Source organism: Carassius carassius, chromosome 17 (assembly GCF_963082965.1).
Source record: "Carassius carassius chromosome 17, fCarCar2.1, whole genome shotgun sequence".
Taxonomy (NCBI): domain Eukaryota; kingdom Metazoa; phylum Chordata; class Actinopteri; order Cypriniformes; family Cyprinidae; genus Carassius; species Carassius carassius.
In genome coordinates, this window is record NC_081771.1 from 25,407,278 (window position 1) to 25,430,009 (window position 22,732).

General features: G+C 35.6%; 1 protein-coding gene across 4 annotated transcripts; it reads left to right on the top strand.

Annotated features, from left to right (window-relative positions):
- Positions 1 to 1,530: 1,530 nt before the first annotated feature.
- cacnb4b (calcium channel, voltage-dependent, beta 4b subunit) lies at positions 1,531 to 21,016 on the top strand. Of its 4 annotated transcripts, none has more exons than XM_059571403.1 (14): positions 1,531 to 1,711; positions 2,789 to 2,872; positions 11,504 to 11,635; positions 12,989 to 13,111; positions 13,255 to 13,382; positions 14,753 to 14,797; positions 15,048 to 15,093; positions 15,281 to 15,361; positions 16,219 to 16,277; positions 16,465 to 16,574; positions 17,118 to 17,269; positions 17,376 to 17,471; positions 17,594 to 17,782; positions 18,827 to 21,016. In XM_059571403.1, the coding sequence occupies exons 1-14, from the start codon at positions 1,649 to 1,651 to the stop codon at positions 19,109 to 19,111; spliced, it is 1,593 nt and encodes a 530-aa protein (XP_059427386.1). In that variant the 5' UTR covers positions 1,531 to 1,648; the 3' UTR covers positions 19,112 to 21,016. The 4 variants fall into 4 exon arrangements, with proteins under 4 accessions (XP_059427386.1, XP_059427384.1, XP_059427387.1 ...); XM_059571401.1 differs by having other exon boundaries at positions 1,532 to 1,711; positions 14,753 to 14,802; positions 15,074 to 15,093; XM_059571404.1 differs by lacking the exons at positions 1,531 to 1,711; positions 2,789 to 2,872 and adding an exon at positions 5,407 to 5,955.
- The last annotated feature ends 1,716 nt before the right edge of the window (positions 21,017 to 22,732 follow it).

The window sequence follows — 22,732 nt, forward strand, 5'->3', positions numbered from 1 at the left end:
TCAGAGCCTCGTTATGCGTCCGCTCCTCATCAGTCTCTCTCTCTCTCTCTCTCTCTCTCTCTCTCATTTTATTGGCGGGTCGCAACCAACTTGTTCAGGTGCATACCGCCACCAACTGTACCGGGGTTTGCAACTGCAAGGCTTCACGTACTTAGCATTTTAATAATAATAATAATAATAATAAATAAAATCCTCATCAGTCCATGGGGGCAATGCAATATATTTCGGCATTTCCGCTAAAGTGACGCATTCTCGCGCCTTACATTTAAAGAAACATAAATGAATTTACATAACATTACATCAAATACACATTTTACCACGTGGTACCTCTAATAGATGAATGCATGAAATTATGGATTTAATTATAAATTAATTATTAAACAACTGCACAGAAAATCTGCATAACAGCAATTACAAACAGCGATAAAAAAAACACCTGACAAATCATTCACTCGTATTCAATACTAATACGAGCACTGTATCAGTGCATTCTCTTAAAGTGACAGTCTTTATATTAATCGAACAGCAGCAACAAATAAATCAGTCACTGCTCCTGATTAAAAAGCTTTTGTAACTTTAATGAAGAATTATCTTTCATTTATAGTACAAAATGCTATGCAGTTTTACATATTACTTTATTCAATTTCTGTATATATATATAATATTTTGATACTTCATTTGATTATTTTACCCGTCCACAGTCTAAGGATTTTGATTTATTTTTTTAAGTATCACCCAATTCAAACAACTGAAAGAGCCAAAGAGTTTAGCAGTCTGGTGGACACATGAATTGCGTGGTGGTGACTGCAGCAACGGAGGTGGCCTGGGGTGGTGTCAAATTCCCGGCCTGATTTACTGTCCCAGTCCGCCACTGCTGTCCACTTCTCTCCGTGTTTCTAGTAAACATATTGAAGATCAACGCATTATAAAAAATATATAATATAAATATTTTACAATTTCTACCATTTCAAATTCACTAATGTTGAGCAAGATTTTCATATTGCACCCATAACGGCTCTAAACGGCTTCCAAAGGCCATCAATAGAGCTTAGGACGAAATGTGCATTTGATTTGTGATCGTCTGTTACAATGAATCAAATTGTTTGACATAATAGGATTTATTAGCTTGTTCAAGCAATAGCGCCACTGTGTGGAGAAAGCGTGGTGTCACTATATTCTGCTACTGTTCCATAAGCTCATAACGAATTTGTATTGGTTTTATTACCAGAGTAACAAAACACCTACCTCACTTAAAACAGCTTTTTAACTTCTGCTCTCTCAGGTTTTTATTATTATTTAATAATTTTATATTGTTATTAATTTGATTAATTTGTTGTTTTAAGCGAAGTTTTATCCAAACCAAAACAATGAACTGTCGTTCATTGCCACCACACGAGCGCGCAGTGCTCTGGTGCGCGCGCACCTGACACCTGTCACACTGTGACGAAGCTGTGGCAAGTCTGTGGCTCCTCTGATGCACGAGAGCACAGCGGATCCTGATTTCTTTTACTGTCTATGATCCTGACGAGCGCGGGGAAACACACACACACCACCGAAGCTGGATCAAGCCGTCAGAAACCCCCCAAACTTCCACTGGGCCGGGCCAGAAGGCCAGCAACCCCCGATCTGGACCGATGTGCTGGCCGAGATGTCTCGACACATTTATATCAGGAATAAGATCGGCGAAGGAATTCAAGCGCCTATATTTCAGGTGACCATGTTAGGATTTAAGATAAGACATCAATTTTACTTCATTAATTTTGTCGGTTAACTTTATTTAGCTAAACACAGATAGCTATTATGATATTAATATAATTGTTTGCTTGGTATTCTCGGTAAAACTGTTTTAAATTATGAAGCACGTTCAGTATAGACTACTTTGAAGTACACTCTTTAGTGGGTTCTGCTATTTTGTTGTTTGTATGGGGGTGTCAAGGGTACTTGAATGAATTAAACCGCTGAGATTTTTACTACTGTGAATTTTATCAAATCACATGAAATATTTGAAGCAGAAAAAACTAGTTTGCTAGCATTATTATTTGAGTATATCGAGAATTCTTTTGTCCTGACACCAACAATGAAGGAAACTCACCTAGCTCACCTGACTACATAAAGAACAACCCTAATGCAGTGAATTGAGCACACTGACCCACTTTTTGGTGGCCCTATTAAACAAACTTTAAAAAGAACAAGCTCTCTGTCTATCATCAACACTACTATAGAGCTCTAGAGACACTTAGAAATAGAAACAAATCAGACCTGGCTAATTAATGTGTCCCTGTAGTAACTATTTTTTGTCAATCCACCCCCATCTCTCTATTTCTCTCCTTCTCTTTCTTGTTCTTTCAAACTTCCTGTTGTTTGTACAGCTGTATTCCTTTTCTTCCCAGGGGTAATTTAAAGAAGGATTAATATCTTTATGTAATGTCAAGCTGAATGACTTGAGGTCCGCTTCTACTGTTATATCAGTCCATTAATAAATTTGCACAGATAATTTACATTGATGCAAGTGGCTCTCATTACCGAAAGAACTTCCTCATTAATGGTCACTAATGCACTGCACACTGCACAGTTTTATCTGCTGGCAACCTCACATTTGGATTACTTCCATGTTTCTACACAATGTAACGTCTAGTCATATTTTACCTATTTCTAATTCTGTGCGACATTCAGTCTATATTTCCATCTAAAATTATTTATGTATTGTAAGTGTTTTATAAAGGGATGAACAATGGCCAACCATGTCTGAAGCAATTCATTCATGATTTCATCATTGCTCCCTCTACAGGTGAACAGGGGAACATATTCAAGGCGTAGTCGACTGAAGAGGTCTGATGGCAGCACCACCTCCACCAGTTTTATTCTGAGACAGGTAAAGAAATGGCCTTTTTCTGACGGTGATCAAGCTTGGTTCAAACAGGATCAATTCAAAATTGATTCACCCCTTTTTTGGCTCAATTAAATTATTACCTCAAGACCAGTCACTTAAAAATAAGGACTAAAAATCAGACACATTCTGTGTCCTTATTCATTGCTTTGTTCAGATAGGCTTTGACGTAGTGTGATGCTTGAATTGTGTCTCTGCTATAACCTTTTTCTTTCCTTTAAATTTTTGCAATTAGCAGACGCTTTTATCCAACATTTTTTACCCAACATGTGTTCCCTGGGAATCTAACCCACGACCTTTTGCTCTACCACTGAGCCACAGGAACACTTCTTCCACTTCTTCCACGAGCATGAACTAACAACGAACAGGTGTAATTTTATTAACTAACATTAACAAAGATGACTAAATACTGTAACAAATTTATTTCACATTGTTAGTTAATGTTAGATAATTTATTAACTAACGCTCACTAATAGACCCTTAATGTAAAGTGTTTGCATAATTTCTAACTATAATCTGTTGTTAATCTTTTGATTACTATACACACACACACACATATATATATATTAGGGGTGTAACGGTACGTGTATTCGGTGCACGTGTGTACCGAATGACCGAATGCAATATTTTGTGTGCGGAACATAGGTACATTTTCGTGTTTCCAAACGAACATATTAAGTGGCGGAAGTCTCCTCGTTCAGCGCAAATCCCGCCCTGCAGCTGATTCTAAGGCCGGTGACACACTGGCTGCGTGGCGTGAACGTGGCGTTTCTGCTGCGTGTCAGTTGTGTGACGGCTGCTTCGCGTTTTCTGTGTCTTTACACACCAAAATCGTGCCTGACGAGGCGCTGGCGCGCTGCTGCTACTGTGGGTGACATAGAGGGAGACCGCCGACAGATCAGGATTTTTTCTTTACGACAACAATATCTATACTTCATGTTGAGCATAAATATAAAGCCTACTGATAAAGGACACCGTCAACAGTATTGACGGCAAAATAGACTATGTTTGACAGGTGCAATATGCCAGTGTGTCACCGGCCTAAGGTTTTCAAAAGGCATCACGCGAGTGTGAACATCACTACAACTAGGAAAAAAAACGATTGTAATTCAAACGCAGCTCCCGTCGGCATTTAAACAGACCTTTGTTCTTAATTCCGATTGGTCCAACGCAATAACGAAATCTGAACAGGTCTAAAAACTGAAACTGTTGATGCTGCAACTTTACACTTGGGAAAAGTTATATATATTTTTTAAATATGAGCAGGCCTACAAGCTGGGATTGGTAATGCTGCACTGTAATCAGTTATTTATTTATGTTTTTCATTGTATTTTATTATATGATATTGGTTTGAGACTGAGAGTATTTTATTTAGTGGAGAACTTTGCAGCAGTATTGTATTTCTTATTCTTTTTTTATTTTATATATTTTATTAAAAAGTTTGTAAACAAATTGTTAAAATAAGTTTATAGTAATAAACAACCTGCAGTTTAATGTTTGCATTTCTTTCCCTTACTGTACCGAAAATGAACCGAACCGTGACTTTAAAACCAAGGTACATACCGGACCATGATTTTTGCATACCGTTACACCCCTAATATATATATATATATATATATATATATATGTATATGTTGGATTAAAAAATTATTAGAAAGTATGTTAATAAAAGTGATAATTAAACTTAAAATATATTGATTATATTATATATAATCTTATTATTTATAATATTTATAATACATTATATATCAATATATTTCATTTATTGTATATATTCATATTTTATAATATTTACAAAGACGTATTAAAACTTTATTCATGTTATGTTAAAATGTGGTAAGATTTAAAATGGTGAGAACATATATTCATAAAAGTGGAAATACAATTTCAAATATATTATATATTTATACATAATCAAATATTTAATAATTTTTTTTATTATTACTTACATTATATTATTTGTATATTGTATATAAATCAAGCCTAATGAATTTAATTTTCAATCCAAAATGTGTGTGTGTGTGTGTGTGTGTGTGTATGTGTGTATATATACATACATATATATATATATATATATATATATATATATATATATATATATATATATATATATATATATATACACACACACACACACACGTTATTTAGGTATTTATGTATTTCCTAAATATTTGTTTTTGTTATGTTAAAATTTGGTTCAATTCTAAAAAATATATATGTTTGTAAAGAAAAAAAAAACATGTTTTTGATGGGGAAAATAAAATACACAAACAAATAAACTAAGCATTTAACCAGTGATGAAAATAACATCACAGCAAATAAAGGGGTACATCATGGAGAAAAAACTGACTGCATTCGAATGAAATGACAGACAGAAAGAGAGAATGAAAGAGGCAGAGGGAGGCTCTCTCTCTCTCTCTCTCTCTCATCAGCGCCCACAGTCAAGGAGAACACACGTCAGCAGCAGCTCTGACTTGAAGGCTGCTCAGCCAATCAGCACGCAGCTGGTCAACTGTGTCATCAGCCTGAGATTGAGGAAGGGTTCTCTCTCTCTCTTTTTCTCTCTCTAACCCTCTCTCTCTCTGATGCGGGGAGCAGCGCCGTGCCGTGTGAGTGTGTGTGTATGAGCGTGTTGCTGAGAGATGATGAAACGTCCGCGTCAGTGAGCCGTTGGGAAGCTTCTCCCTGCCTGAGGATGTGAGAGAATTGGAGGCTGAACGAGGGATCCACTCCATCCTGCAGGCTGAGCCGTCTGCACAGGCCTGCTTTCTCTCTCTTTCTCTCTCTTTCCATCCTCTCTTTCTTGTGAGGCTTCTCTCACCCGTTTTCTCTTCTTGTTCTTCCTCTGTGGAGCGAGGGGATCATCATCCCCCCATCGAGTCTTTTTTTTTGTGGTGGTGGCTCCCTCCTTCTCTTCCTCCTCCTCCTCCTCCTCCTCCTCCCCCTCTCTCTCCATCTCCACCACCACCTCCTCTCTTTTTTCTCTATTCTTCAAGAGGACCTCTTTGGAATAGCAAACCTCCATGTATGACAATTTGTACCTGCATGGATTTGAAGACTCGGAGGCGGTGAGTTATTTTTCTCGTGATCAGAATTGGCTATGGCTATATATAGTGTTTTCCCACTGGCTATATGTGTGTGTGTGTGCGTGAGCGCGCTCTTATGTTTCTGTGTGTGTGCTGAACACTGGCTCAGCTGTGCTGCACACACAGGGCCTGCAAGACTCCTTGTACCATGATTTCTACGATTCAGCCCACCGATCTCCGTGGGTGTACTACTGGGAGATGCTCATCAGAGGCTTGTGTGTGTACGTCTTTCAGTATGTGTTGTTAATAGCACACATTCCCATTGAAAATTCACTCCTATTCCATACAGTGCATATACAGCAGAAAAAAAAGCACGCCTCTCATTCATTTTTCTGTTGGAGTTTTTTTAAGGATTATAATATGTGGCTTTCTGTTCTTTGTAGGACCTACCTTATCTCTTTAAGGTTGCATTTGTTTAGGGTGTTATCATATAGGTAAAATTGTAATGCTTAATTTATTGTCTGGCTGTTTAAGGGGCAGAGCCGTTTCTTGCTGATGTGTAGAATGTAATGAGTCACATGGCTTAGGTGCCCCACTTGAATGCCTCAAAATGAAATCAAGCCAGAAGTCTGGAAAAGCTATCAGGGATTGTGTGTGTATAAGTTAGAGGCCCTTAGAACCCCCTGTAATTCTCATCAGATGTATTTATTTCGATGTTCTGTATGTACAGAGACCATTTATTTAAGATACACATCATAATCCATAATAGGGTTCCATCACTTTTGAGGATGAATATATGGTATATTATGTTGTTTGTATATTTAATCAGTTTTTTTTCAACAGCTTTTTAAGTAAAGCACATAAAAGAATTTAAAATATGAATCAACAAATATAATATTTAAGAAACTGTGTTTATTGTTATTAATAATTGACATTCCATCTAAAAGTTGTTTAACCATGTAGTCTGTGTTCAAACACAGGTGTCAAAATTTTCACGCAGAAATTGCTAATACATTTTTCAGTTATTTACTAAGAAACGGCTAGTAACAGAGTTAAATGTGAAATTTTGAAGTAGAAATACTGGGGTGGGGGGGAAATATAATGTATGACTGGTTTTATATATTCTACATAGCCTTCTTTCAAATAGAGATCTGGGAGAATTTGTTTATTTACTAATAAAATACAGATGCATTTAAACCACGTTCATTGCACTCTGCATTGCAAATCCAGTAAAATTGTGGCTGTAAACCTTCTAAGCTTAATAAAAGCTTAATTTGGTTAATGAGAAAATATCTATTTGACTTTATTTTGGGCCATTGTCTGTCTTTATGTCATTATATATGAATCTTTAAAGGCCCTCCAAAGTCATTCTTCAGCAAAAAGACTGTTATCTCGTCAAAATCAAGGTTGAAATCCATTCATTTGAATTTTTTTTTTTTTTTTTTTGATCAGTCATCACTTCTGCAGTGAAAGATAAGCAAACTTGTGCATTTTTTGTTTCCCGAATCAGGCGTTTTGTGATTGGACTCACTGGCCTCAATTGGGTCCCTGCTGAAGTAAGCTTGTGTGGAGCGGCTGCCTTAAGGGAAAAAGTGTTTCGCCATAGGCAGCGTGTTGAAATTTTTTAGCCGACTGCAAGGCTTTTTTGCTCTCTCTCTTCCTTTCTCTCTAATGCGATATTGACCCAATCATTCTTTTAACTGACTTGAGCTAATGTTGTTTCCAAATTGGATTAACAGAATACAGCTTCCTAGCTTCACTTCACTTTGAGCAGATCTCTCATTAATTAGAGGACAATGAAGTTGCTGGTTGGATCTTCTTTACTATCTTAAAAGGGGAAAGTGTGAATACCGTACTGTATATGTTTTAATTGAGCTGATAGGGATCAGGTGCTTCTCTTGAACATGATGGAGCCTTCTGAGGACTTTATGGAGATTTCAGGTGAAAATGTTCAGATTGTGTATTGTGAAGTTTTTCATGGTCCTGAGAAACAAGCAGTGAAGGTATGTATGCTTAAAGGAAATCTAGATATGTTGATGCTTGAGTGTTTCTGGGCTCTTTTTTTGGGGGGGGGGGGTATTTGTACTGTAAATTAAATATTTTTACTATTTGGAGTAGTTTATGAACTTCGCTCACAACTGATGGATGATAGAAAATTTTGATGATAGAGACATTGAAGTGAATCTATGGCAAAAAAAAAAAAGTGATGGAAGCTCATAATTACACATATTTAATAATTTTGCTTTAAGATAATTGGTTTCAAAATGGCTGCAGTTGATTTTTAAGATATGTAAGTTTCATAGCCTGTTACTCCATTTTAGGATTCAGTATTTTTATATTTGTCTCAGACAGTGGCAGATGCCTCAAGGTGAGAATCTGATTCATGGTGAGATGTATCACAGTCCAAATCATTTTGATATGTTGGTTACACTGTGAATGTTGTAAATCAATTATTCTGTATATGAAAATATGTGATGACTTCATCCATAAAATACTGAGTAACATTTTACATGATCATATTCATTTTGCACTCAATAACAAAGTTTAATAAAAAAAAATTACTTATGAAACAAATGTAAATTATTACGTAGTTTATTACCTAGTAAATGTATCTGTTGTTTTGTTGTTTTTAAAGACTGTCTAATGTAGCTCACATGTGTATTTCTCTGTTTGCTTAAGAAGCATGTATCTCTGCAGCTGTGGTTCCCAGAACTTACCAGTGAAAACTATGAAAACAAAAATGTTGTTGAAGCCCTAAGTCTGGCAAGAGCAGCTACCAAATCTTCTATACTTATCTTGTTGGATCTGTCCGCTGCTTTTGAAACAGTGAACCACCAGATTATCATGTCAACCCTATTGGAAAATGGCTTCTCAGGAACCGCACACCAGTGGTTTGAGTCTTACCTCTCAGATAGGTCCTTCAAGCAATCTTGGAGAGGTGAGGTGTCCTAGTCACAACATCTAGGTACTGGGGTGCCTCAGGGCTCAGTTCTTGGACCACTTCTCTTCTCTGTCTACATGGCATCACTAGGTTCTTTCATTCAGAAACATGGCTTTTCATACCACTGCTATGTTAATGACACTCAACTCTACCTCTCATTCCATCCTGATGATCCGATTGATAGCTGCTCGCATCTCAGCATGTCTTACCTACATTTCTTGTAGGATAATGGACCATCACCTTCAGCTCAACCTGGCTGAGACAGAACTGCTTGTGGTTTCAACTAACCATCCATTAAGGCTCATCAACCATAACTTCTTCAAAAATACATAGAAACCTTGGAGTTGTGATTATTGATAAGCTGAATTTCTCAGAACACATTGCTGAAACTGCCCAGTCCTGCAGATTTGCTTTATACAACTTTAGGATGATCATGCCCTTTCTTTCAAAACATGCATCACCTCCTTGTTCAAGCTCTTTCTATATCCAGGCTGGACTATTGCAATGCTCTCTTGGCAGGTCTTCCTGCCACTTCTATCATACCTCTACAATTGATCCAAAATGCCGCTGTAGATTAATCTTTAATGAGCTGAAAAGAAACACACGTCACACCTCTGTTCATCAGTTTGCAGTGGCTACCAGTAGCTGCTCGCATAAAATTCAAGGCATTAATGTTTGCCTACAAAAAAACCACTGGCTTTTCACCTCTTTACCCTAAATTCATTACTTCAGAGTAATGTGCCCTCTAGAAGCTTGCGTTCTGCACGTGAATGATGCATTATTGTGCCACAGGCATAAAGTCACTTTCACTGACTTTTTCATTAACTGTTCCCTCCTGGTAAAATTACCTGCCCAACTCAATCCAAGCAGCTGAGTCCTAAGCCATCTTCAAGAAACGACTAAAAATACGTCTGTTCCTTCTTTATTTGACCCTCTAACTCTAGCACTTTCCATACTATTTGAATTCTACTTTATCTATTTACCTTCTTTTTCATAAAAAACACTAGCTTTCTATTTTTATATATCTATTTATTTTTATATATCTAATATATATATACCTTTCTGTGTGTACAGATTTGTCATTTGCACAGTTTTGATTGCGTCTATTGTCCTCATTTGTAAGTCACTTAAAAAGTAAATCTGCTAAAGGTAAATGTCGCTGGAAAGTCCCTCTGCTAAAGGTAAATGTTAAAATAATGTATATTTTTACACATTGACTTTACATTTACTATTAAAAAAAAATACATATATATATATACACATATATATATATATATATATATATATATATATATATATATATATATATATATACAGTACAGAACAAAAGTTTGGAAACATTACTATTTTTAATGTTTTTGAAAGAAGTTTCTTCTGCTCATCAAGCCTGCATTTATTTTATTAAAAATACAGAAAAAACAGTAATATTGTGAAATATTATTACAACTTAAAATAATAGTTTTCTATTTGAATATACTTTTAAAAATAATAATTTATTCCTGTGATGCAAAGCTGAATTTTCAGCATCATTACTCCAGCCTTCAGTGTCACATGTAACATCCAGTCTATCACATGATCATTTAGAAATCATTCTAATATTCTGATTTATTATGAGTGTTGGCAACAGTTCTGCTGTCTAATATATTTGATGAATAAAAGGTTAAAAAGAACTGCATTTTATTCAAAATAAAAAAAATTCTAATAATATATATTCTAATAATATATTTTCTTATTTCTATATTTACTATCACTTTTAATCAATTTAACACATCCTTGCTGAATAAAAGTATTGATTTTATTTAAAAAAAGAAAGAAAAAAAAATTACTGACCCCAAATTACTGACCAGTAGTGTATATTGTTATTACAAAATAACCAGAATTTCAAAACATAGCTTCTTTTTTTTTTTTTTTTTTTTTTTTTTTTTACTTTTTATTCATCAAAGTATCCTAAAAAAGTATCACATGTTCTGAAAAAATATTAAGCAGCAGAACTGTTTCCAACTTTGATAATGAATCATCATATTAGAATGATTTCTAAAGGATCATGTGCTAATGATCCTAAAAATTCAGCTTTGCATCACAGAAATAAATGATAATTTAAAGTATAATACATTTAAAAACAATTATTTTAAATTGTAATAATATATCACAATATTACATTTTTTTCTGTATTTTTGATCAAATAAATGCAGGCTTGATGAGCAGAAGAAACTTCTTTCAAAAACATTAAAAATAGTAACGTTTCCAAACTTTTGGTCTGTACTGTGTGTGTATATATATATATATATATATATATATATATATATATATATATATATATATATATATATATATTTATATATATTTATATATATTTAACAGCTTCTGATTGTCCACCTGTAAGACTTTTGTATTGTTCCACATAGTGTTTTTTTTTTTAGTCTGCCATTCATCAGGACGTGCCAAGTATTTCAATATTGAATAAATAATGACATGCCAGAGGTCATATGTTTATGTGCTGAAATTTAGGAACAAGCCATTTTTGTGGTTTTAGTAACTGTTCTGATTGGGCCGAACAAGAAAAATGCCATTTTTATGACTCACCTCTTTTAAAAGCCATGACCAGACTGCATGCATGTAAATAATGTAGTGTGTGCTATCTGTTCGCAGGGTTCAGCTGATTCCTACACTAGCAAGCCGTCTGATTCAGATGTGTCGTTGGAGGAGGAGAGGCCGGAGGGGGGTAGTCAGGGCCGGCAGGAAGGAGAACAACAGGCTGCACTGCAGCTGGAGAGGGCAAAGGTCAGAGCTGAAACAAATCACACTTAATACATATTACTAAAGTATACGGTGCTTATAATATTCAACATATACTTCAGTACACAACAGTATACATTGCTTATTTACTGGTATGTAGCAGGTTACATTTCATTTTAAGATCATAAGCATAATAGCCTTACACATTTTGATATAAATTATTATTTGTGCAGTAATAAAGCGATAATGTGTCTATTAATCTTATTTGATATTGTAGTAGTGTTTTTTTTATTTAAAAAATATGCATCGTATTATATGCATCGTTCTTCACTCATATTATTTACAACAGTTATTTTTCCTAATTAGTTTTTTATTGTTGAAGCATAAATGAAAGTTCCGGTAACACTTATGTATAATGCATTATAAAAGTATTTAATGTATTAATTATGCCTTGTAATTCACCTTATAATTTATTATAAAATCTCATGAATAACTGAAACCACAATTAAAACATTATAACACTTATCAGTTCATTGTTGTACTGTGCATTTTAAATTTGGATATAATTATTTACGACAAGAAATAATGTTTTACAGTGCACATTATGAATAATAATGCATTATACCCTTTAATAACTCTTTGTTATACATTATATATAAAGGCTTTATTAAAACACTTTTAGTAAAGTGTTACCGAAGATCTAGTATAACAGTTTGGACACAGCTATAAAAGTGTGGAGAGTGCAGATTATGATTACACTTATGATTTGAGTAAAATTTATAAAAATGAGTACAACTGAATCTAAAATTCAGATGTCTACCCTATTTGTGACCCTGGATAACAAAACTAGTCTTAAATGTCAACTTTTTAAAACTGAGAAGTTTGAATTTTGAATTTTGAATTTTGAAATGTATTCAAAGCTGAATAAATAAGCTTTCCATTGATGTATGGTTTTTTAGGATAGGACAATATTTTGCCGAAATACAACTATTCGAAAATCTGGAATCTGAGGGTGCAAAAAATCTGAAAACTCAGAAAATTGCCTTTGAAGTTGTCCAAATGAATTCTTAGCAATACATATTACTAATAAAAAATTAAGTTTTGATATTTACGGTAGGAAATTTACAAAATATCTTTATCGAACATGATCTTTACATAATATCATAATGATTTTTGGCATAAAAGAAAAGTCAATAATTTCGACCCATACAATGTTTTTTTGGCTATTGCTAAAAAATAAACCCCAGCGACTTAAGACTGGTTTTGTGGTCCAGGGTCACATTTGTTTTATATCCACTAAACTGAGTCAATGAGGTGGACTAGAATAAGGTGTACATTAAGTGAAAATTTATTTAGAATTTTTTTAATTATTATTATTAAAAAAACATCAACTTCCAGGCCAAAGCAGTTGCCTTTGCCGTGAAAACAAATGTCAGTTACTGTGGTGCGCTGGATGAAGATGTGCCTGTGCCAGGAACTGCCATCTCATTTGATGCGAAAGACTTCCTGCACATCAAAGAGGTACTGTGGCCTGCTGGCCCATTAGTGAACAGGTCACTGCTGATTCAGATTCACTGATGACTTTGAATACAGAAAAATGCTAAGAGGGGACAAAGTTTTCCCAGATTTTATTTCTTTTGTGCTTTTCTGTGCTCCGTATGCAGAAGTTTAATAATGACTGGTGGATTGGGAGGCTGGTGAAAGAAGGCTGTGAGATTGGTTTTATCCCCAGTCCACTAAAGCTGGAGAATATCAGAGCACAGCTGGAACAGAAGAAAAGTCGTGTACAAGGGTAAGCAGACAGAGAACATACTTACCTAGGTGAATGGAGCATTTGATTTTCCATAACCTTAGTCATTAATATTCTGTCAGTTTATAAACCTGGCAATGAAATCTTGGATAGTTTTCCAAAAATGTGCGCTACTACATATTTTTAGGCTATTTTTATATTATACAATTTTTATCCATTTATAAAAAGTAGTTTTGGATGCCATTTCCATGTGTAGAAAACCAAATGCTCTATAGTTGCTGTTCTATAGATACAACAGAAACTATAGCTTTTTTATAATATTAAGTCTTAGAGGATACAATATACATTTTGAAAAAGCTTTGGAAAGATTAAAATATTCAATTTCAACATTAAAAAGGGTAGTGGGTTTCAAGAACAGAGATGGATTTATTAAGAAAATTGACTTTTGACACTGTGAGCATGGCATTGCTTGAAGTTAGAGGAAGTCCCAGATTAAACCCAGAAGGTATGGTGGTTTTGCATTTCAGTTTCACTCTGAATTTTACCCTTTGTTGTTTTTTTTCTCCAGTTGCCTGTTACTTTATGAAGTCAGGCCTGTTATCTTGGCCAGAAGCATTGTGACTTAAATTTGTCCCTAGATTGAACATTTATCACAGTTCACTGTACATTCAATGCTGCTCATTATCACCATGTCTTAGCTACAGAAATGCAGAACCAGAGCCAGACTTTTGAGAATTGAAGTCAAGTCCACAGTGCAGTTTATTCTGGCCAAGAACCATCCACTTACACTGTGTTTTTTAGATTAGTTTAGTTTAGTTTGTTTATAGTGTCTCAGCTGAATATGTTTCAAAGATTCAAGTGCTTTGTTGATTGTAGCAGCCTGGTACTACACTATATAAACAAGCCTCTTTTTCCGGGTAGACTTATAAAAATGTTTGAAACTACTAGGAAACCAATTAGATTTGAGCTTACTATTTTGAAGAGCTCTTGTCATTTTAGTAATATTCTTCAAATGGTCTATGGGTCTGAGGCTGAGACTACCAGATGAGAGGCCCAGTATCAAATTATGAGACAATTTACTTTAAACCTGAAATGATCCAATAGTATGGAATTTTGAGATTGTTTGACATTTGATTTGTTGAAAACTGGGTAAGTTAGGTGACACCAGCTCGCAGTTTGAAATCGGATGACTGACCCTCAAACCCAGGTGACTATCGATAACAATTTTTCATGCAGCATCAATTCATGGACATTGACATAGAATCAGTGTGGGTCAGACCAGGTTTTCTTCATTAGTTATAAGAGATTTTAGTATAAAATATAGAGATTTAGAGAGTAGTCCACTTGTGTGTGTAGACACAATGACTAAAAATGTTCTGTCTCTGTTTCTGTTTGTCTGCTCATTTCTTTAGTAAGTCCAGTGGAAGCTCCTCCTCCAGTTTGGGGGATGTGATGTCATCAGGTGAGCCAATGAGCTGTTGGGGGTGGGGCTTTATGAGATGGGGGTGGGGTTACAGGAGTCCCCCCCCCCCCCCCCCGAAAAAACGGAATCGTAGGCAATTCATCAGTGGATGATTTTACTGCAACACTGTCCTGCGTAAGGCTAAAGATCAAACAAGCAGCTTGTTGTGAGCATGGGGCAGTGGACCATGAATGACTTGAACGGCTTTCTCACATTTGAAGAACTTGATGATGCTTTATTCTGACTTCCCTTCTTTTTCCTCTTTTTACAGGCAAGCAGAAACAGAAAGTGGTAAGTGTGGATGGAAGAATCATCACCTTACCTTCCTGTCCAGTCACTGAAGAGAGAGATTTCTGCCACCACTGTCCTTAACACAAATTTGTCTTTACACTCTCTTCTTATTCTTCAAAATGTCACTCATTGTGACATACTTTGACTATGCTGTGCTTTTGTTATTTACCTATGATCTCATCTGCAGACTGAACATGTGACTCCCTATGATGTTGTGCCTTCCATGAGGCCTGTGGTGCTGGTTGGTCCATCGCTGAAAGGATATGAGGTGGGTTCTCTCAAATGATGTGGAGGCGTACCATCATCAAACCTGGGTTCTTGGTTTTCTGACAGAAAAACACTTTTGTCAAAGAACGATCTGGAGTGTTTTTACAGGTGAATCAGCGAGTTCATCATAAAATAACATTGAACAGAAAATTCCTCCTTCAAGGCCATAGAGCTGGCGTTCTTTGTTTATGACTGGCTGCGTGTCTGTGTGTGCACATTTTGGGTTTTTGATACCAGCAAAATATAATATCTATTCCAGTCTCTTCACACAGAGAAAACAAAAACATACTCCCCCTCTCCGCCGTTCCGTTACCACGGCAACAACCTTCCGGGGTCCAAGAGACGTCAGTGCTAGAAAGTAGAGCACGGTTTGAAATTAGAAAGAGACAGAAAAGGGAGAGAAGAACAAGAACAGTGATGGAGGGAAGGGATCGGTGAGAGGAAAAAAATGAAGGCATACAAGAGACAAAGACGAGGCAAGACAGTAAAGCAGAGAAAATAAATGAAGAAAACAAGTTACTTGGCAATTTATAGGGCATAACTAGATGCAGATTTTATTTTTATTTATTTTTTGTAAGTATTTCATTTATTTATGCAGCTGCTTTGTATATAAATTACAGTGAGGCTAAGTAAGTTTATGAGTCGATGAGGCAGGACTTAACATGTTGCTAAGGTACAGCACAGTACCCTAATAAACAAACATAAATATTGTTTAAGAATAGATCGAATATTATTGTTTAAATGTTGTTTAAAGTATGAATTGTATAAATGTATCATGTGAAGTGATATAAATACACTATTAACCCCATTTTAGTCATTCTAAATCACATTCAAATTCACTTTATATCTTTTGTACAGGTCACTGATATGATGCAGAAAGCTCTTTTTGACTTCTTGAAACACCGGTTTGATGGCAGGTAAGTTACAAAAGTGGTTTATATAGGATTACACTGTCATTTCATCATGTTCCTGAACAACACAGAGAAATTTATAATATAGACTAATTTGTTATAAAGAAGACAGGGTGGCTTATATGTTATAATGAAAGATTTTCACTGTAGCTAACTACAGGTTATTTGTATATTGTTATATTTATTGTCCTAGGATAACTATCACGCGTGTGACGGCAGATATATCACTGGCGAAGAGATCAGTGCTTAACAATCCCAGCAAGAGAGCCATTATTGAGCGCTCAAATACCAGATCCAGCCTTGGTAAGACACAGAGAGAGCCAAAACATGCCTCAAAGAGGGTTATTAAAAAGAAATATACCATGTTAAATTCAAGTTCTGTCGCCTGAGACATGTAATCAGTTACCACAGAAAACCATTTTGACTTGTTCCTCAGTTTATAAATTCAAGTAAATCCATCGGTACAGGGATGCATTACGAAGTCTGTGGTTCTAAGTGTAAGTGTACTGGAAGGTTTAAACAGAAAAGAAAATGTGAAATTGAAAAAATATATTGATGTAAATGAAAATATGTGGAAAGAGCCATGTTTAGTTGGCACGGCTTCTGGTATTTTCTGAAGGGTTTTGTTTTTTGTTTTTTAAAAGAAGAAATTAGAAGTAGCTATGCCTGAGAAACTTCAACTATGACGAGTTTTTTGGAAACTGTTTGTATTTAACCTAGAATATTCCTTCGATCTGTCATACTGCCATTAAATGCAATATCAATCATTTCCAAGTCCTGATTGTTTTTGTTTTATTAGTGTGCGAACTGTAGACTGATAACTCTCTATGTGATATACATGTACAGCTGAGGTACAGAGTGAGATTGAGCGGATATTTGAACTAGCTCGCTCGCTCCAGCTGGTTGTGTTGGACGCAGACACCATCAACCATCCTGCTCAGCTGCTGAAGACTTCACTAGCACCCATTATCGTCCATGTCAAAGTGTCCTCGCCAAAGGTGTGACTTTCAGAGACGCTTGTGTCATGGTTTGAGTGTTTCATTAGAGAAAGACCAATCAAAATCTGATTGCTCTTGCCTTGTAACCAACTCTTCTGTGCTGTAGGTCCTCCAGCGGCTCATCAAATCTAGAGGAAAGTCACAGAGTAAACACCTCAATGTACAGCTCGTAGCCGCAGATAAACTAGCACAGTGTCCTCCGGTGCGTCTTCTCATACATACAAACATCAACACACCTGTGAAAGAAAACTACAGAAATTATTCCAGTTTTGCGCTCTTTCAACATAGTCTTATGTGTTTGTGTGGGGTATTCTTCTTTAATAGGAGATGTTTGACATCATCTTGGATGAGAATCAATTGGAAGACGCATGTGAACACCTGGCTGAGTATCTTGAGGCATACTGGAAAGCAACCCACACCTCCAGCAGTACCCCACTCAACCCTCTGCTGGGCAGCAACCTCGGCCCCGCTGCCTTGGCCCCTTACACTACGTCTGCTATATCTGGCTTGCAGGTGCGAAGTCATACACACTCTACACTTATAGGTATTTATAAGGTGTTTATAGATTTTTCAATCAATGCCAAGATATTTGTTCCAAATTCTTCTAAATGTATAAAGCTAAATCACCTAATAAAACTTTCCAACATTGATAATAAGTTATTTCTGAATGATGCATGTGACACTGAAGACTGGAGTAATGGCTGATGAAAATTCAGCCTTTCCACTATTGGAATAAATTATATTTTTTAGAAAAATAATTTTAATAATATATCTCAATATTACTTTTCTACTGTATTTTTATCAAATACATGCAGCCCTGATGAGTGTAAGACACTGAAAACATCAAAAATCTTGCTGATCCCAAACTTTTGAACAGTAGTGTTTAATACATGTACATATTACTGTTTAAAAGTCATTTCCAAACTTTTTTTATGTTTTTGAAAGAAGTCTCTTATGCTCATCAAGGCTTCATTTGTATGATCAAAAATGTGTTTCAAACAGTAATATTATCAAATATTATTACTCAAATAACTGTATTCTGTTTTTATTTATTTTAAACTGAAATGTATTCCTGTGATGGCAAAGCTGAATTTTCAGCAATACAGTATTTATTTCAGGGTTATTTATTGAAGAAAAGAAAAACATTTATTTGAAATAGAAATCTTTTGTAACATTACATATGTCTTTACTGTTACTTTTGACCAATTTAATGCTCTCTTGCTAAAATTTTCCTTTGCAAGAAAAGGTTAGACTTTATTTTAAGATCCAATTCTCGTTATTAACAAACCATTAACTATGAATTTTGCCTCAATAAACTCCTAATTTGCTGCTTAGTTGTTAAGTTCAGGTATTGGTTAGGATTAGGGATATAGTATATGGTCATGCAGAACATGTGCTTTATAAGTACTAAACAGTGAATATGTTAAAATAGGCAAGCTAATAAGCAACTAGTTAATAGTGAGAATTGGTCCCTATACTAAAATGTTAACAAAAAAATGGTAGTGCTTACATTAAAACTCGTGCAGGCTCTTACTTTATGTGGTACTTATGCATCAGAACCAACAGGGGCAAAAAACACGGCATGCCAACCACACCGGGGACCACTCCACCCCCAACGAACGGCGCAACCTGATGACCTCAGACGAGAACTACCACAACGAACGAGCGCACAAGGGACGGAATCGGGGCTCTTCTGGATCACAGCATGGAGGCAGCGGTCGAGACCAATACTACATGGAAGAGCAGCAGGGCTACCAGGACCCCTACCAGGACACCTACAAGCCCCACCGCAACCGCAGTTCCCCAGGCAGCTACAGCCAGGACTCACGACACCGGCTCTGAGCCACTCTGCCCCGTTTCGTCCTCCAAGCCTGAGCCACAGAGCCACCGAGCCAAGATGGCTTCTGTCCAGAATTGTATACATCTTCCATTACATTTTCGTTTTGTTAGGGTCTCTTGAGTTACAAAGTAGGAACTGTTTAACCCCTCCTGAACCTTCGCCATCTGACCAAAGCCTGCATTTCCGTCTGCTTATACAAGGCTCATCTTGTCTGCCTGGGAAAAGGAAACTTTTCGAAATGAAACGTTACAGCTGTTATGCTTTCACATGTTAATATGCTTGTTGATTTTTATTTTTTTGTCGATTGTGTTGCAAAAGGGCAGGTTTTACTTCTACCAAGCAACCATTTATTAAAAATGAATGATTGGTTGCTCCTTAAAAGCAAATATTCTGTGAAGCTAGCAATGGCCGAGAATCAGACAGTTGTAAAGGGTTCCTGAGAACTGAACAAGGTTAGTCTTTGTCATTATTGCCAGCATGTTACCTGGCCGCATGCTTTCCCTGTCATTAGTGCAAAACTTGAGCAGACATAGGATGATGCTCTGATCATTGCCCATAAGCAAGCCCAGAGAAAGTGGCTGACAAGCTAGAACATTTCAATAACTTAACACAAACCTACTGCCAGCTGTCTTTTCTTACAGAAACAGAATCTTAAATATAATGATCTTGGATTTTTCCAAAGCCTCGAAATCCTAGGCGGTGGAATTTCCACATAACTTCCACCGTAAACAGCAGGAATCTTAAATTCAGCCACAGCCAGCCAATCATCTGTGCAGGTTAGCATGGTGCACTGCATTCTAGCCCATGGACTCATTTCTTACCAGGCATTATTTTCTAGTTAGGAAGACAGCTTAAAGAAATGCATAACATAGGAATGCTGAACAAAAGTGTTACTGTGATCTACTCCTCAATAGAGTTAGCAAGCATTGACATCTTATAATTAGTTTTCATCATTTAGAAGCTGAAATTAAGGCACTTTTGGTACATTGTAATTTAAATAGCTCTCAAGGGTGCTCTATTAAAAAAATAATATTTTTCTCAGCACTACATGTAACTCTAGTATGAACAGGTCGATTTAGTTCTGATTCTTTAGGAGTGACAGGCACCCTGCCAACTGGAGCTGCTGCCGTCTGGTTCACCTCTGCAGATATACAGTGATCTCCGGGGTGGCTCGCCACATCTCAAAAGCTACAGACTAAACCGACCCCTGAAGTGTTGTTCTTCTACTACTTATACGTTTTCAGTGTGAAAGGGACTGCCAGAGGACGAATAGATCCTCAACATATGGAAGAAGTTCAGACCTGGACCTGAAACTTACAGACCCAAGGCCTTGGCACACCATGAATTTCCTTGGCTGCATATTCTCGCCTTCTTGATTTATGCTAGTTTGTGCATTTTCAAAAGAATACATTTTAAAGAAAAAAATCAACTCGGGAAAACTGAGAACTGCAACGAGTACATTCTGTATGCATTTGTCTATTCGCATGCTTCTCTGTTAATTATATAATGAGGATGAATGAACATGAGGAATTTGGCAGTCGATGCCCATTTGACTAAAAAAAAAAAAAAATCTATGAATTTGCTGCCTGAGACAATCAGATGGAACTTCTCTGTAAAACCGGAATGTTGTTCATCCCTTCCCATCCTCCTGCCCTCTCCCATTTCACAGCAGCTTCATCTGAGCTCCAGATAAAAGAATAAAAATGTCAATTTTTCCTTTTTTTGTGAAAGTTGAAAATTAAAGATGGAAATGCAAAATCGCATGCATATCATTTTAATTTATAACAAATTTGAAAGAAAAAATTTGTTTTATGGAATATAATTGTGTAAAAGGCAAATCAAGCAGTATTTAAGTTATTTTACAAAAAAGAAAAGAAGAAAAAATAAATGGTCATTTTGAAACTGTGTCATATTTGTTTTTATTAATTTTATACTTCTTGGAACCATTGGTTTATTGGCATTATGAAGGTCATTGTCATACCACAGTAAGATGACAATAAAACACATGCATTTTAAAAAGCTGATTTAATTGTAAATTTCTGTGATTTTAAATGTGTCAAAAAGACTGCACTGTACCATATCAAGCTACTATTAGACATGAATAATGCTATGTAAAAGTTTACAGGGCTCAAACTTAGAAAAGCAATTTAATCCTGATATCCTCTTGACCTCACAGAACTCATATCTTTTCAGAAAGCGACATTAGAAAATATAGAAAATTTATAAAAAGGCGTGACCACAATGTAACAGAATAAAAATAGAGTAGAACAGACTGTAAAAGATCAAAGCTGCCATTGGCAATTAAAAAGTTAAAGCAATTACATTGTTGAAGGACACGAGAGATATATATTGTAAGGCCACAACAAAAAAAAAAATTTGTGACTTTCATTATTATTAATATAATTAACTAAACAATGTATTCATGTGGAAGTGGAACATTATACGTAATTAAATTTGGAATAAGGAAAATTCTAGATGATTATTCCATCGCTACTGTTTTTAATAATATTTTATTAATTCTGTTAATGAACTAGGGGAAAATTTATTATACCGTCTGATAATGACAGCCAAGGTTTTAACCTAGCCATGACTAATGAAACACAGGTTAATAAAGTTATCAGCTCATTAAGAAACACTAAATGTAGGGATGTTCATCAGTTTGACACTTAAGTTTCTCAAAACTCATAAAGACACTTTAGTTAACACTTTAATTAATTTATCATTTGAAAATAGTGTTTTTTTCTACTGCAAGGAAGCAAGCCATTGTTTCTTCTATTTTTAAATCTGGGGATCATTTTGAGGTAAGCAACCAATCAGTATATTACCAGTAGTCTCAAAGGTTGCAGAAAAGGTAGTTCTTGAACAACTGACATCTTATCTTAATATGGCTAAGGTTGGTTTATACTGTATGCAATTGGTTTCAGAGTAAATCATTCTTCTGTAACCGCTACTTTACATTTAACAGAACAAATAAAATCTAAACTTGACAAATGTGGTACAGTTGGTTCTATATTTTTAGATCTCCTCATATTTATTAAATAAACAGCAATGTGTAAAACTTAAAGGGGTTCACTCCAATAACTTAAACTGTACCATGGGTGTACCCCAAGGATCAATACTAGGCCCTTTCTTATTTAGTTTATGCATTAACGATCTTCCGCAGTATTGTAAAGGGATACAAGTGCAAATGTATGCTGATGATACTGTTATTTTTGCACATGCGAGAACAGCAGAGTTAGCATATGAAAAGTTAAATGTTGCTATGGAAAGTATTATACAGTGGTTAGAGCAATCGTGTCTTACATTGAACACTAGTAAAACAAAAGGGATTTATTTTTCTAAAATGAATGTGTTTTCTTCCGGTGCAGATAGAAAATGAAAAAATTTTGAGCTTTTGACAATTTTAGACTTTTCTCAAATTTGTGTATGGTATATATGATTTTAAATGGTTTGGCACCTTTTACAATTCATGATTTTGTGTATTTTCACTCTACAGTCTCTGTAAGGTCTACAAGATCATCATCTGCTAGTGATTGTGTTGTTGCTTTTCGACATTCTGCCTTTGGGTTATCATCTTTCTCAGTCAAAGCTATTATTCACTGGAACACTCTACCAGAAGACAT